The sequence below is a fragment of the Cryptomeria japonica genome, chromosome 10 (assembly GCF_030272615.1).
Source record: "Cryptomeria japonica chromosome 10, Sugi_1.0, whole genome shotgun sequence".
Lineage (NCBI taxonomy): Eukaryota > Viridiplantae > Streptophyta > Pinopsida > Cupressales > Cupressaceae > Cryptomeria > Cryptomeria japonica.
Window position 1 is genome coordinate 16,895,913 of NC_081414.1, and position 18,102 is coordinate 16,914,014.

The following is an 18,102-nucleotide window of genomic DNA, read 5'->3' on the forward strand; positions in this document are numbered from 1 at the left end:
CTCCACTTCGACACGATCTTGGTCTCCACTTCTTCGGTCTTCTGATCTTCTTTCATGAGAGCCGAGCGACTGGTGGATGCTCCCGCCTTTGGGGTCGCCATACCTACACAACATTTCATTATAAGAAATAGATTTTGTAATAAATAACGTAAATAAGAGAGATAAATTTTAGGAAACCTCATGATAAGTCTCTAGAGTTATCATTTCCTAAAATACAACGATTGAGCTAAGAGATTTCAAAACTCAAAATTTCAAAATTTGAAATATGACGATGAATGAATAAAGCAATAACAATTAAATCGCCATACCTCGATAGAGAGCTAACTCTAGAATGCAAAAACAAAATTTGCCTAGGCAAAATTGAGGTATAAGATAATCTTCAATATGATCTCCTCAAAATTGACTTCGCCACCTCTGGAGAGAATGTGATCTTCAATTATCGCCTTGGACGTGGTTTCAAATGGATCTTCAAATTCGCCTTGGTCTTCAACGTAATTCGCACTCTATATTAGCGCCACCTTTGGTTTGAAATTGCACCACCTTTAGATAACTTAGCGCGCCACCCTTGGTTGAATGAAACTCGCACCACCCTTGAAGTGTCTACGCCACCTTGGATAATATTCGCACTATATTCGCCTCTTTCAATTCGCATGAAGGAAGGTAAAATAATGATGTAGAAAATGATAATTCCACTCCCCTTATATAGCGCGTTCATCCTTCACCCCTTAGGCCGACTTGATAAAAATAAAACCATTTTTTAAATGATTTGCAATGAAATGACAAGGCCGACCTCCTTAAATGAGCGCTTGAAATCGATTTTTTATTAATTAAATAATTAATTATTAATGCCTTGCGTTTTTTTTAATTTGCAAATTTCGATTCTAATAAAGGCAAAATAATTAATAAATGTTTAACGCCATATTAAATGCCAATTTAAATAGGATTTTCAATTTTTAAATCGATTTAGCATTTGAATTGTTTAATTTGGCGCCAAAAATATGAAAATAAAGGGACGTACCTCATCGCTCTGGTCCCTTGGAGAGGGACAGGAGCGATCCATGATCTTGGTTTTGATTCTTGCGTTTTCAACGTTCAACTCCCTCATTTCCACGTTCCAAATCGATCATCTGGTGGTCCTTCGAATTTGAATTTCTTTCTTGTGCGAGCAAGTGCATCTTATGACCATTATCGCCCTGGTCCCTTGGAGAGGGACAGGAGCGATCCTAAGGTTTTTGCTCGAAATTCTCCATCTTGGTACGATCCTTTCCTTGTATCATCTTCCAAATGTCATTTAAAACCTTGTGCGTCCTTGTCTTAACGTGATTTTCAAAGAATATCGTGTGTTTTGCCTAACATCGCCCTTGTCCCTTGGAGAGGGACAGGAGCGATCTCCATGATCTTCACGTTCATCTTGTATCTTTGACCTTCGAATTTCCATTGTAAGGCGAATAACATCTATGCTCATTCCTTTCGCGCTTATTCCATTTGTCTTCATTATGTGTTTGGACGTATTAAAGGGACCATCGCCCTTGTCCCTTGGAGAGGGACAGGAGCGATCCATTATTTCTCCTTGATCTTGGCGACTTTTAAACTTCGATCTCCTTTGCAATGTCCTTCAAACGTCGTCCTTCGCACTTCCTAACCTCGCTTCGCCTTGATCTTTGAAGGAACGTGAGTGTTTTGATAGTATCGCCTTGGTCCTTGCCCAAAGGACAGGAGCGATATGGGGCTTTTACACTATTTGGCGATGTTTAGACGTTCAAACCCTTGCAAATTATCTTCAAACGATGCCATGGACCTTGCATAACCTTGTGAATCTTTAACTTAGCACGTACTTGGAACAAAACGAGGAATCCAAAGCGAATCGCCCTGGTCCCTTGGAGAGGGACAGGAGCGATCTAGTCTCCATGCTCAAAATGATGATCATTTCACGTTCAAAACTCTTGTTTATCATCTTGTTGTCATACCATGGACCCTCCAAGACGTTGCGAACCCTTGATCTTACGTAAATCTTGCATAAAATGGCCAATATATCCAACATCGCCCTGGTCCCTTCCTGAGGGACAGGAGCGAAGTTCATCATTGCGAGCTTTGTTCTTGTTTTTACTAACTTGCAATTATCTTCATTACGTGAAATGACGTCCTTTAAGTCCTCTTGGTAACTTAATATTTGCTTGTCCTTTGAAATCGATGCCTTAATGGAAATATCGCTCTGGTCCCTTGGAGAGGGACAGGAGCGATCTGGGTCTTAGAGTGCATATTCCTTCCATGTGATGACCTTTACAACCTTGCGCTTGATGGAAATGCTCTAAAATGTCTTCGCCACCCTTCGTCTTGACTTGGATCGGCCTTGAACCTTGGAGGAACGACCTTGAACTTGCGTAGAGAGTATTATCATCATCATCGCCCTGGTCCCTTGGAGAGGGACAGGAGCGATCCTTCCCTTGTGGCCACTATCTCACTTTGCCAGGTTCCAAGTTTATATTCAACGGTCTCGTCCTTCTTCACTCTATTCGTCCATGCCTTGACATCATTTGTAACTTTGCAAGAAAAGCAATTATATCAAAAAATCGCTCTGGTCCCTTCCTGAGGGACAGGAGCGAACTAGGCATTTAACACTAGTATGGACGTCCCAAAAAATCTTCAATTTATATTCAACGCATTTATCTCATGTTCTCCTTTGTTTTTGAACGTAAACTTGCCTTGACCTTTGTCTGGATTTTGCAAAATGAAGGAAATCGCTCTGGTCCCTGGGAGAGGGACGAGAGCTACAAGGTACTTCGCCCTGGTCCCTTGGAGAGGGACAGGAGCGATTTAGTCAATATAGGTCATTCTCCTTCGTTTTTGCATCTCAAATTATATTCATTTGGCAAAGCATCCTCCCTTGGACGTCCTCAAATCATTAAGCTCTCGAAATCTTGCAAGGACAAGACGAAATTTGAATTGTAGCTCCGGTCCTTCACTGAGGGACAGGAGCGATTTTCCTCCTGGAGACATGTCTGTGCTTCATGAAAATCTTCAATTTATATTCAATGGAAAGATCTCGTCGTTCTCCATCACTTCAAACGTAAAATTTGTCTGGACTCTGCAAGAATGATGAGATATTTGAAAATGAGCTCCCGTCCTTCACTGAGGGACAGGAGCGATTTTGCTCCTACAGGCCAAAATAACAAGATTTTTCACATTTTAACACTTCACGAGGCGAAAACAAATCAATTCCAATACCCAGGATCAAAATTCAAAAAAGTCAAAATTTGGTCAAAATATTTAATCGGACAGAAATTCACATTGACGGTCAACACTTAGACAAATTTAAGCTCTGCATGAACATTCCAATTGAAAATTAGATTACTTTGGCGAATTTATTGCATTCAAAATTTGCATTCCAGAAAAGGAAGCTCAAAAGCTCTCAAAAAACAACTGGATTTTGGCTTGAAAAGGCAAAATTTAAAACCCTAAGGCTTGGCCCTAAATCCAGACAACCAACTGACTAACAAAACCCTAAAAACGAAAGCGAAAACGAGCGAAAAACAAGCAAAAAGAGGGGGTCCCCATTTGCGATGGGGCGATGTGTGAAATGGTCACAACAATACCCTTCCCCCTTGTGGGATTTGAACTTGTGACCTCTCTTTCAAGAACACAATTTCTCCACCACTAGGCCAACTCGGGCTGTACTAAATTTCGGATTTTATTATTAGCTAATACATTGGTGATTTTAGTATTGAATTTCTGATTTCATTATTAACTAGTACATTGCTGATTTTAGTATTATATTTCTGATTTTGTTTCTAAGTTTCTAATTCGTAAATTTACTAAATTATTTTCATTGTTTGTAGATATATTTGCTCCATTACCTTATCCATTGTGCAAGTCATAAAATATGTTGATACACACTCTCCTAGCCTTGGAGAGATTTATGAAACATTTGATAACATGGTTGGTCAGATGAAGCAATCAACTCAACGCAGAGACCCAAATTTTGGTTTTATGAGGAGCACATTAGGCCCATTATGACATGGGGGTTGGACACCATGAACTCCCCACTTCATATGACTACCTACGCTCTAAATCCCAAATGGTATGCACTTAGACTTGGGAGAGTGCTTCCATTTGATGATGTAAAGGTGAAAGAAGGCTTGATGAGGGCCCTCACAAAAACATATATTGAGGAGGAGTCTAGAAACTTAGAGCATAGTGGCTAGACTTTGTGAGTCTTTGTGCCCCAACATTAAGTAGAGTAGAGGCAAGGATGGATAGAGTCACATTAGCTCAATCCAACCCCATTTGACGGTGGACATGGCATGGCAAGGATTCACTAGAGTTTAGAATGCTTGGCACTAGTCTCCTTTCACAGGTTGCTAGTTCCTCTGCTGCAAAGAGGAATTGGTCCACATATAGCTTCATCTAGTTAGTTAAGAGGAATAGGATTAACTCTAGATGATTGAAGAAGTTGGTGGCTGTGCATAGTGCCTTGCGGCTTCAGGATCGGTAGACACCTGAGTATTGTAAGACTACAACTGCTCGTTGGGATGTTGATCCTGAAGATACTACATGGGTTGATGAGGAGGCATGTGATGTATTGATTTGGTTTCCATTGGATAAGACAACTACTCATAGTGGCAGTGACTTAGACTCTGATTTTGATGTAGTCTTAGGGGAGGCTGATTAGGGACAATTACATATTAATATTTCTATATATTTCATATTTGTCATTTTGTAGTTGAAAGTTGCAGTCTTTGGGCATTTTGATGTAATTTTTATAATATGCAATGTGTTTTGTCAATGAGTGCAATTAAATTTTGATAAAATTTCATTTGTTTGTCTCTTTCTATGAAATTAAAATATCAGTTGAATTCCAATATTATGTATTAAGGTTCTATGATGTATATGTTGATTGGCTTATCAATGGTATCATATGAATATTTGAAACTTTCTCTATTTTTTTAATAGCCATCCGCTACATCCCCTAAAAGATGGTTCCCTCCTGTTCTCATCCCCAGAACGTCCCCCCCTGTCCCCAAAACACGGGGTGACACAGCTTTGTTTTCATTCCTTTCCATCTTCAATTTATATTTTATCTAGAAAGCATGCTGTTAGATTGAGCATAACTTATTTTTAGATTTTGTGCCAAACAAGTATTTTATTATAATATTAGTCTAACCCTTGCCCACATTGGGATCTTGGTGATCAAAAGGTGTTAAGGTTGCATGATTGATTATTGTAAAAGTAAAAATTCAGAAAATTTCAGGTTGGGACATTACAAGTAGTTTAATGGCTGTTGTATGGGCATTTAGAGCAGCAAGGTTTCCTTCAATTTATGACACTGTAAGGGTTTCAGATTGAGATAGTTAGCAAATTTCATTCATTATGTTTGCCAGTTGGAATCTCATTGTTGTGGGGTTTTGAAGTTGTTCATCAAGGTGTTTGCAAGGGTTTCATGCTTGCTGTTTTATGATCAAAATGATAGTGTTTTATTATAAGCTTCATCCATTCACAAGAAGATAATGTATGTTGCAGCCTTCTTCATAACAAGCTTTTATAGCAGCGTTCCATCTCCCTACTGCAGCATAAACAGTGATTAGTCATACAATTCAGTAACTGTTTGAGTGACAAGTAATGGTACATGGTGATTACCAAGGATATCCATGATAGTTCATGGGTGCTCTCATCTTTATTAGGGTTTGTTCATACCATCTTTCAAGGGTTTCATTCACCATTTTTAGTCTTGGCAAAGCCATAGGGAAAAAGTTTTCTAGTTTGCTGATTGAGATAGACAGTTAGGGTTTGAAACATAGATTTGAGATTTGGAAAGGACTCATGGATCTAAGTCTGGTTCAAGCTTGGCAAGTTTGCAAACTTGACTTTTTCCATGATAGTTCATGGGCGCTTTCATCTTTATTAGGGTTTGTTCATACCGTATTTCAAGGGTTTCATTCACCATTTTTAGTCTTGACAAAGCCATAGGGAAAAAGTTTTCTAGTTTGTTGATTGAGATAGACAGTTAGGGTTTGAATCATAGGTTTGAGATCTGGAAAGGACTCGTGGATCTAAGTCTGGTTCAAGCTTGGCAAGTTTGCAAACTTGACTTTCAGTAGACTTGCGAGTCTCAACTATCAAACTCAGCCAAATTTGAAACAATCACAGGATGGACTTGAAATTTACAAACAAAAAACATTCATTAAAAACAATTTTTTTCATATTTTACATATTTTTAATTGCCAAGTTTTGCTGAGTTTGTACTAAGGTTTGGTACTGATCTAAGTTTGAAGGAAAAAATGGGTGTTGAGTCTATGCCAAGTTTGAGTCTTAACACTATGATTTTGGGTAATAAATTGTTTTGTTTCAGAGGATGTCATCAAATTCTAGCAACCTAGTTGGATTGGTGAAATTGAAAAATTCATGGTGGTTAGGCTTTCAGGTCCATTAAAAGATTTGCTAGTTTTCAGAATCAGAAAGGAAATATGTGCCAAATTGCTATTTTTGGTAATGGCTGTTTTCACAATTGCTATTCCAATGTTTCTATTCCTAGATATACGGTCAAGGCCTGTTTAGGTTGCTTTAATTAGTTATATTTTATTATTTTTTTAGGAGTGGTTTTACTTTCAAGTTTCTTTCTTGTTTTTATGTAGCTTCTAAGGGTTTCTTTAAAACTGACATTTCTGGGATAAATAATTATTATCCTAAGTTTTCAAAATTGTGTACTCTTGTAACCTAGAAATAAGTGCTTGACCACATAAACTTTTGATGATGGTTGATGTTATGCTTATGTTTCTGAAATTGTTATTCAAGTTGGTTAATTGTGTTTGTAATCCTATGGATTGAATTGAAAGTAGCTCATTTTAAGTCAAGCTTTGTACTGATGATATTTGTCTACGTTCATTGTAGCTTTGCATGCAAAAGAGCCTTTCAATTATTGGAATTGTTTTCTATTCTGAAGTAGTTATTGTATCTGGTAATTGGTCTTTGTTTTAGTTACCAAGGAGTTGTTTTGTTCATGCTTAGATTTAGTTGCTTTCATTCTCAATAACTAAAATGTTTGTTGTGAGATGAGCTGTTACTATTCTTGTGCTCAAACTTGAGGCAAAAATACAAGCAGTTAGTTATTTCCATTTATGCTATCTCCCTTGAGAAATCTTGTTTTTTGTAAATAACTATAAATTTTGTTTATAGCTTAGTGTTTAGGTAGTTTCAAATCCCAGGGAGCTTCCCTTTACAATTTGAAGAGAGGTTCATTTTACATACTGTTCTTGTTTGAGTTCTCTCAAGAGAGACAACTTAAACATCTTTACTTCAGTCCTGATATCCTCATTTAAGAACTTGTGAAACAACTTTGGAAAAAACCATTATGTGATGATTTCATAATTTAATTTTTGATCGTTTAGTTTCTATTTCTGTTTAAACTTTTATATTTAGGGAAGATAGAATTGAAAGATCCATTTCATAATTTTTAAACTTTGCACTGTTTACTTTGAATCTGAGCCTTCACCACTTTGTTTTTAGCAGAAATTAATGTTCACAGAAAATCGTGTGCTCTATAGGTAAATAAGTCTACTTTCATATTTAGTATCTCCTAAAGTACTTAAAAGTTGAATTTTACTTTTCTAAACAGGTTTTTTTTTTTTTAGTTCAATTTCTTGTAACTCAACATCAGTAAAATAGAATTTTATTTTTTGTTTGTACAAAGTTCAGATGTAGTTAACTTGTCCCATGTTTAGATTGGAAATGTAGATTTAAAATATAAGGGTTTAACCCTGTTTTGTACCTGTGTGAAAACATTGGACAATACTATTTCAGTGAAGATTATTGAGAGACCAACAGTACAGATTTCATAAGTTAAACTATGTTTCTCAATTCTCAGTATACACATTTACTACTACATTTTAGGGTTACAAAGAACATATAAAAAGGATATTTTAGGATGTTTTGTGTATAGATTGATGTTGTAGAATTAACTCTATGGGGTAAGATTTAATTACTAAATGAAATTAATGAATAAAAAATCTCAATTTTTGTAGAACTTGTATTTACAGGACTTTGAAGATGATGAAGGAATTACTGAAGCTGGAAAGCAAATAAAAATGCTTCTTAAGAAAAAATTCGATGAGAATGATGAGTCTGGAAAGGAAAATGCTCTGGAACCTAGTGCAAATAACAAAGAAATCAATGAGAATGATAGTGAACATGAGGATGTGAAGATGGTTGTAAGTTTTATGTGAACTTCTAAGAGAATACTTTTTGTATTCTATGTTTTGATATCTCTTTTTGAGTTATAGTCCATTTCTAGTAATGGTAAAGGTTAGAAGATTGCGATTCAATCTGTATTTGTAAAATAATTTATTAGTAATTTAGTACACTAACATATTTTTGTCTGATTTAGAAAATTTCTCTTTTGGGTTGAACTTTGGCTTTTATGCCATGAGAGTTTGTCTTCTTTAAAATTTATGAGGGACTTGTACTCAGATTTTTTATTTGGGATATGCCTCCAATTTGTTGAATTCGGCATTTTATCCAATTTTAACACTTTTTCATGTTTTTTGAGAAGTTGGACTTGGGAATTTTACCCCATGATCTCATCCCATTAAGTAGAACATGGTATTTTAGATTTTCACATGTTTTATTTATTTGAAGCTTCTAGTAACACACCTTAAGGGGCCATATTGCTATGGAGACTGACTTTGGTTTGGATGCTTTTTCAGGGGCACTTGTTTTTCTAAAGTTGATTGTCTTACACTTAAATCTTTGTTCCTTATGCCATTCACATGGAGATATCCATATCTCTGACTGCAATCTTTGATCTTCAACCAAGTTTTTTTTCTAATTTAATATGAATTCACTGTTATATTTTGTATTCTTGCGTAACTTTAATGAACTTATGGTATAATTTTTATATATAATCAAAATACACTCTTTTCTTTCTTTTATTTTGCATTTTTTTTTCTTGTTTTATTTTAATATACCAATGCCAAAATTTTATATTATCATAAACTCTATTAGAATAAAGAATGATTCACTAGATACTATTTACTTACTATAGTTGAAGGGAATAAAATTGCACTGGTAATACTATCCTAAGGAATATATTGTAAATATAGCATATCTTTTCCATAATCCTTTGTCTTCTTTTTGAGGGTTTCGTTAGGAGAGTTTGAAGGATCTTATATTCTCTCTACAACAATCACTGGGGTAAAACCTCCTCATCAAGATGGTGAATCTGCCTTTGTTGAAACCTAAATTGTAGAAAAAGTAGAAACTGTACACTCGACAAGATGATTTTGTGTTGGTTTTTTGCAAATATATATAGAAGGAAAGGTTGTAGAAAATTAGGAATAATGAATTTACAGATTTGTGAAGTAGAAATCAGAGTTTGACAAAACCTACATAATATTAATATCTTAAAATGAATGAGTAAACTTGTAAATAAATTTGTAATTTGCAAAGAGAACTCATAGAAACAACACTTATATCTAACATAAGAAAAGATACAACCATAATAACAAATAAGAATCGAAGTTCTGATCTGGAGTTATTATTTCTCCTAATTCCAAGTTCCCAAAGTCTTTTTCTCTCCCACACAACTTTAGCAAAAATGTGTTCCAAGTTTAATACTGGTGTAGGAGCACCCAAGCAGACTGTTGATCAACACCAACCAAAAACTTGGTTTTTTTTTCTTTTCTTCCAATTTTGGTTTTCTTTCGGTTGGCAACTCTCATCAATTTTGTAGAAGCCTAACCATGACTATGGAGGGTGAAAGAGAAAGTTTAAAATGCAGACTTGAGAGAATCGTGTCCTGCTCAGCTTAGTGGCTTGCTTCAAATAAACATTGGACAATCTGTTGTGATTTGCAATGAAGCCTAGAACAAAGCGTGGACATCCATCAAATCATAAAGCAAACATGAATTTTTTATGTTATTGCCCTGTTGGACATGGGAGCATCGACAAGGAACACTGTTGGCAATATTACAAGGATATTGAGAAGGTTGTTGATGATTATGGACATAACTGATTAAAGATGTTTTACTGTCTTGATATTATTATTTTGTCATTGATGTCAAGAAATTGATTTTCTAATTCAGTATGATGTTGCCATATCTTAAGAAATATGATATGAAGATTATAAAGAAGTCGGTAAAGACACAGGAAAGAATATGATGAGTAAAGGGATAAGTTATTCAATGGGCAACTCTACCGAGTCAGACAATGATGAGATCTTGATGTTTTAGATTGTTCTAACATCATACATATGTTGTAAAATGTAAAGGTCAATACTATACTATGTTATCAAGCAAGGAACCTAGTCGGTAAACCCTAAGGTTATCGCAGTCGGTTAATGAAGACAAAATGTCTACCGAGTAAAGTTTAGTACTCACCGAGTTGTAACCGAGCTATAACAGAATGCATTAAATGTTTACATGTGATATTTAATGAAAGATGCTAATGAGCTGGAGCGGATCAATGATTGGCAAGCCGTAGAAAAAGTTTATTAATGAATCTAAAGCAATGGAAAGTCGGCAAGAAGATCTACAGCTCAGATTGAACCGCATTATCCGAACACAAGTTCCAAGATGAATGTGCAAGTTCCGAGGTGGGGGAAAACGTTTTCAGATCGAAAGATACAATGAACCTAGACAAGATTGAAGATTTGATGGCTATGATTGATCATGGGAAATGTGATCAAGGAGATTAAGCGGTTAGAAGATTGTTTATAAATAAGGAACTGTTGATAAACAATGTATGCGGGCAAGTGTATGCACAAGGGATGCTACATAGTGATTACCGAGCACAAATGCTTGAAGACCTGTTAGAATAACAGAGTATTGATGCCCAACAGATAGACAAGATTAGTTCTATGTCTAGATTGTATTGAACAAATAAGAATCCGCTTTAGCATTTTAGATGTGAAGTTGCAGATAGATTGTATTACTGTTATTTTGTGAAAGTGACAGGAAATCTCTTAACCGAGTGGACTTAACAGTCTTATATGTAAATCCTCTAACAAGGTGACATTCTAAATGAGTGTTTGAAATCCTTTGACAAGGTCACTTCTAACAAAGTGAAGATCCTAACAGATCTGAGGGAAATCCCTTAACCGGGTCACATCTAGCAATGTGTTTTGTAGTCTTTAACAGGATTGGCTTTTAACCAAGCATACACTAGAAGAGTATATTTCTTAGTGGGTTCGAAATCTCACGGTGGTTTGTCCCTATTTTGGGTTTCCACGTTAAATCCGGTGTTATGAGGTTTATATTGTTCATATGCTTTTGAGTTTGCATGTTTGACAGTTTTTGATTATATGACTGATATATGTTATCGATGTTGAATCTGATGTTTTCATTGATGATTAAGTTTGTATGATTCACCCCCCCCCCTAATCTTGTTGGCTATTGGATCTGTACTTATATTAAGAATCAGAACTATCAATTGGTATCAGAGCTTTGGACTCCGAAAGGAAAGTTTAAAGGCACTTGAGTTAAAGATCCAATGATGTATAAGAGGGATGCACCTAAGCTAAATAAGTCAAGTTTCTCTACATGGCAGAAAAGGATGAAGCTACATCTATCAGGAGTTGGAGAATATGCTTTATACTATCTGGAGAATGATTTTGTTGCATCGAGTACCTATCCATTGACTATGGAAGAGATAAAGGCAAAGCAAGAACACATTCAAGCAATGATTGAAATAACATCTGCATTGACCGATTCTGAGTTTAATGATCTAGAAGGCTGCAATGATGGAAAGGCAATGTGGACTAAGCTCATATCTGTATATGGAGGAGATGAACATGTTCAAAGAGCAAAAGTTGATAGTCTAAGAGGACAACTTGAATCTATGAGGATGAATGAAGGTAAGAACATAACCCAGTGCAGTACAAGACTAAAGGAGATTGTAAATCAAATCAAAGGAGCAGGAGGAACTATTGAAGAAAAGGATGTGACAAGTAAGTTGTTAAGAACCCTTCTACTTGCCTATGCAATCTGAGTGTCTGCAATCAATGAATTCAGGTCTGTACCTAATATGTCAGTTTCCTTGGATGCCACTATTGGTAAGCTACATGCATTTGAGTTAAGTAATTTTGATAATAGTGGGTCATCGGTAAATAAAATTGAATCTGCATTTAGTTTTTTTCATCTGAATGAATCTAATGATTATAATGAGAGAATGTATAAGTACTCTGAAGGAGATCACAGTGGAGCAAGTGAAAGATTTCGGAAGAACATGGAGGAGGTACATAAACTGTATGAAGAAATAAAAAAGCAAGAAGAATTTGAAGCACTATTGGCCAAAAGGTTACCAAGAGGCAAAGGTAAGTATAAAGGAAAACTACCTTTGAAATGTTTCAATTGTGATAAGATTGGACATATGGCTTCCAACTGTCCTGACAAAGATTTCACAGAAAAAAGAGATTACCGAGATGATAGACAGAAAGATAATCATTACAGAGGTCACCGAGACTTCAAAAGAAGAGATAGAAAGACCTGCTTAATTGCTGATGAGGAATCTGAAGATGATAAATCAGATGAGACTGATACGGAGGAAGTTGTTTATGTGGCTATCAAGGATGGATTAGATGAAGAAAGTTATGAAGAAAAAGCCCTAATATCTCACATAAACACTAATGATTCTTGGATTATAGATAGTGGATGCTCACATCATATGACAGGAGATAAACACAAATTTGTTATGTTAGAAGATTATGATGGAGGCTATGTTAGATTTGGTAATGATGAACCATGTTCGGTAAGAGGTAAAGGATCCATAACACTTCTTGATAAAGCAAGATGCAATGATGTTTATTGGGTTGAAGGTTTGAAATATAATTTGTTAAGTGTAGCACAGCTAAACAACACAGGTTACCGAATAGAATTTCAGAAGGGAATTGTCAAAGTTCATGACAAGAATGGAAAGTTAGCTGCTACCGAGACACAAACAAAAGGTAATACATTTCACCTTGACTCTACTCACAACAAGTGTTTGCATGCAAAGATTGATAATACCTGGTTATGGCATAAAAGGTTTTGTCATGTTAATTTTGATAATCTGATCAAGATAAGTAAGAAGCACAAAGTAAGAGGTCTACCGAGTCTTGAAAAGCCTGAGAATGCTATGTGCCGAGGATGCCAAATGGGTAAGATGACAAGATCCAACTTTACAAGTAAGTCCTACACCTCTAAGGGAATTTTAGATCTTGTGCACACTGATCTTTGTGGTCCTATGAAAGTTCAAAGTTATTATGGTGATAAGTATTTCATATTATTTGTGGATGATTATTCAAGGATGATGTCAGTAATGTTTTTAAAAGAAAAATCAGAAGCTTTTCAAATGTTTAAGTGGTACAAGGCTAGAGTTGAAAATGAAACAGGAAGACAACTGAAATGTCTTAGATCAGATAGAGGAGAATTCACTTCTGATGATTTCAACCTATTTTGTAATGATCATGGTATTAAAAGACAAGTCTCTGCACCAAGAACTCCACAGCAGAATGAAATAGCTGAAAGAAGAAACAGATCTATTGTGGATTGTGCTAGAACACTAATGATTGAGAAGAAGGTTCCACAAACATTTTGGAGAGAAGCAATAAGCACATCTGTTTACACCTTGAACCGAGTTCAATTGAAGAAAGGTACCTTGAAGACACCTTATGAAATCTGGTATGGCAAAAAACCTAATGTAAGTTATTTTAAGATCTTTGGAAGCAAATGCTATGTTCATAAAGATGATAGAAATGGCAAGTTTGATCAGAAAAGTGAAGAAGGAACATTTCTAGGATATTCTTCTAGAAGCAAAGCATTTAAATGTCTGATCAAATCATCTAACAAAATAGTAGAAAGTGCAAATGTGAAAATTGATGAATTTGCAGAAAGAACTGATGACAGGAATTCCAAAGAACCAGAAGACTATGATGAATTTGTCTATGTGCAACCAAGAAGTCCTACCGAGATAACTGTTGAAGGAAATAAGGAAGATATCCAGTTACCGAGTGATGAAGAGTATCATACAGAGCCTACCGAGCCTGTATTAGCCAAATATGTTAGAAGACACCATGCACCAAGTCAGATTATAGGAGATAAGGATGATCCAGTGATGACAAGGAACAAACTGAGACAAAACACATGTTTGATATCTGAATTTGAACCAAGAATGGTGAAAGAGGCATTCAACAGTGAAGATTGGATAAATGCTATGATTGAAGAGATTGATCAAATCAAGAAGAATGACACATGGACACTGGTCCCAAGACCGAAGGACAAAAATGTAATCGGTACAAAGTGGATCTTCAGAAACAAGTTAAATGAGAAAGGTGAGGTCATTCGGAACAAAGCAAGATTGGTTTGCAAAGGTTATGCCCAAGAAGAAGGAATTGATTATGGTGAGACTTTTGCACCTGTTGCTAGACTTGAAGGAGTTAGAACATTGTTGGCATATGTTGCTTTCAAAAACTTCAAGGTATATCAAATGGATGTAAAATCTGCATTTCTGAATGGAATATTAGAAGAAGAAGTTTTCATTGAACAACCTGAAGAATTTGTTGAAAACAATAATAAAGATCAGGTATGTAAATTGAACAAAGCTTTATATGGTCTGAAACAAGCACCTAGAGCATGGTATGAAAGATTGCACTCTTATTTGATTAAGATTGGTTTTATAAGGACAAGTGAGAACAACAACATGTACATGAAGAATGATGAAAATGGAATACTAATCTCAGCCATATTTGTTGATGATATTATATTTTGTGGAAATGACTCTTTATGCAAGAACTTTGGAAATGAAATGAGCAAAGAATTTGAGATGTCATTAATCGGTGAGATAAAGTATTTTATAGGCTTACAGATACTGCAAATGAAAAATGAAATTTTCATTACTCAATCCAAATACATAAAGGAGATCTTGAAGAAATTTGGAATGGAGGAATCAAAACCAGTAAGTAGTCCTATGACTACAAACTGCAAACTATCAAAGAATGATGAATCTGCATCTGTTGATGAGATACTCTACCGATCCATGATTGGAAAACTACAATATGTTGTTCATAGCAGGCCAGATATAGCACATGCAGTAGGTATTGTTGCAAGATTTTCTGCAGATCCTAAAGAAATACACATGACAGCAATCAAAAGAACTTTCAGATACTTGAAAGGCACTGAAGATTATGGCTTAGTATATCAGAAAGGAAATAATTTTGATTTAAAAGTTTATACTGATGCTGATTGGGCAGGCAACATTGATGACAGAAAAAGCACAAGTGGAGGAGCTTTCTTCTTAGGAGAAAGACTAGTGAGTTGGCTTAGCAAGAAACAAGGATGTGTTTCTCTGTCAACAGTCGAAGCTGAATATATTGCTGCAGCACTGAATTGTACCAACATTGCATGGATCAAACAATTGTTGGAAGGTATAAATGAGAAAGTTACCGAGCCAGTAACTATATTCTGTGACAATACTAGTGCCATTAATATTTCAAAGAACCCTGTTATGCACTCTAAAACTAAGCACATATCTATCAAATATCATTATCTTAGAGAAGAAGCTCAAAAGAAGAAAGTGGTGTTGGAATATGTTAACACAAAGGAACAAATAGCTGATATCTTCACCAAGCCACTACCAAAGGACACTTTTGAATATCTCAGAAGTAAGTTAGGGGTCCTACCCCTATCTTTTACTCACTGACTGAGATCGGTGAAAGCATCATTTCGATGACTCTATTGAATATCTTTTAGGGAGTTGATGCTGGAGTGATACACATTAGAATGTTTTTCTAAAAGTGTACTAGAAATAATACTAGGATAATACAACAAATGATACAATGATACAGAATTGTAAACAAATGCTCTGACCGAGACTCAGTTGATACACAACAGTAGGAAATAACTTCTTACAGCAAGAAATTATGTTTTAGTTCTATTCTTTTTGGCATTGTTGTCAAAGGGGGAGAAGACCAAGGAGAAGACCAAGAAGGAGAAGACCTACCCAGGGGGAGAAAACTGAGAAAACTGAGAAAAGACACTACAGATTGAAAACAGAAGAGAAGTCTGATGTATGGGGGAGAGCATTTCAGCATTTCAAAATCACAGCAATCCAAATTTTTAAAGGTCAAATCAATTGGTTTTGCCATCAATGCCAAAGGGGGAGATTGTTGGCAATATTACAAGGATATTGAGAAGGTTGTTGATGATTATGGACATAACTGATTAAAGATGTTTTACTGTCTTGATATTATTATTTTGTCATTGATGTCAAGAAATTGATTTTCTAATTCAGTATGATGTTGCCATATCTTAAGAAATATGATATGAAGATTATAAAGAAGTCGGTAAAGACACAGGAAAGAATATAATGAGTAAAGGGATAAGTTATTCAATGGGCAACTCTACCGAGTCAGACAATGATGAGATCTTGATGTTTTAGATTGTTCTAACATCATACATATGTTGTAAAATGTAAAGGTCAATACTATACTATGTTATCAAGCAAGGAACCTAGTCGGTAAACCCTAAGGTTATCGCAGTCGGTTAATGAAGACAGAATGTCTACCGAGTAAAGTTTAGTACTCACCGAGTTGTAACTGAGCTATAACAGAATGCATTAAATGTTTACATGTGATATTTAATGAAAGATGCTGATGAGCTGGAGCGGATCAATGATTGGCAAGCCGTAGAAAAAGTTTATTAACGAATCTAAAGCAATGGAAAGTCGGCAAGAAGATCTACAACTCAGATTGAACCGCATTATCCGAACACAAGTTCCAAGATGAATGTGCAAGTTCCGAGGCGGGGGAAAACGTTTTCAGATCGAAAGATACAATGAACCTGGACAAGATTGAAGATCTGATGGCTATGATTGATCATGGGAAATGTGATCAAGGAGATTAAGCGGTTAGAAGATTGTTTATAAATAAGGAACTGTTGATAAACAATGTATGCAGGCAAGTGTATGCACAGGGATGCTACATAGTGATTACCAAGCACAGAAGCTTGAAGACCTGTTTGAATAACAGAGTATAGAGCCCAGCAGATGGACAAGATAAAGTTCTATGTCTAGATTGTATTGAGCAAATAAGAATCTGCTTTAGCATTTTAGATGTGAAGTTGCAGATAGATTGTATTACTGTTATTTTGTGAAAGTGACAGGAAATCTCTTAACCGAGTGGACTTAACAGTCTTATATGTAAATCCTCTAACAAGGTGACATTCTAAATGAGTGTTTGAAATCCTTTGACAAGGTCACTTCTAACAAAGTGAAGATCCTAACAGATCTGAGGGAAATCCCTTAACCGGGTCACATCTAGCAATGTGTTTTGTAATCTTTAACAGGATTGGCTTTTAACCGAGCATACTCTAGAAGAGTATATTTCTTAGTGGGTCCGAAATCCCACAGTGGTTTTTCCCTATTTTGGGTTTCCACGTTAAATCTGGTGTTATGAGGTTTATATTGTTCATATCAAAGAAACGGGACTCGGACTCGGCTCGGACTCCGCAAGGCCGACTCGGACTCGGACTCGGGACTCGGCGTCAGACTCGGCTCCAAACTTGGCTGGACTCGGGAAAGTGAAAAATTCAAGAAATTTAGAGATTTTTAAAGATTTAAAACTTGTTTCAGGCACCCTTTATTGAATACACCTTAAAGACACAATAACATCATCAAACTCAGCTCATTTGATTACATACACAATTATACATCAATCACATAAGCATAAAGGCAAATTGTAGCTGAAGGAAATAACAAACATAGATATATAAATATAGTCAAATGTATACAATATTACAAAATTAATGGAATAAAAAATCCATGTCATCATATGATCATCATCAAATGTTTCGTACAAATACCAAAGGTAAATACAAGTACAAGCCTATGGCTCAGAGGAGCCTGCACCCTCTGGCCCCGACCCCTTGCGAAGGCGTCTAAGGTAGGTCCTGGATTATTCAACAGCCATAGCCGCTCCCCGTGACACCATGCCATGCTCACCAACATTAGGAACATCCGTGTCACTATCTGCCTCTAAATCTCCTGTCTGTGCTCGTGCTCTCTGCTCCTCCTCTGCCATGGCTACAGCCTTAACCTCTATACCTACGTAGTCGATCCAATCAGTGTCAGACTCGGAGCTTA

The 18,102-nt window shown here is 36.0% G+C and overlaps 1 protein-coding gene across 4 annotated transcripts in view; it reads left to right on the plus strand.

Moving 5' to 3' along the window:
* Positions 1 to 18,102, plus strand: part of LOC131076717 (transcription initiation factor IIF subunit alpha) — a 258,184-nt gene that overhangs the window by 98,990 nt on the left and 141,092 nt on the right. For all 4 annotated transcript variants that reach the window (XR_009113478.2, XM_058014022.2, XM_058014024.2 and 1 more), the window contains exon 6: positions 8,031 to 8,201. Coding sequence is in view for 3 of the 4 variants with exons in the window: in XM_058014022.2 (XP_057870005.1) it covers positions 8,031 to 8,201 (171 nt within the window). In the remaining variant the exon portion in view is untranslated. The remainder of the gene's footprint in view (positions 1 to 8,030; positions 8,202 to 18,102) is intronic.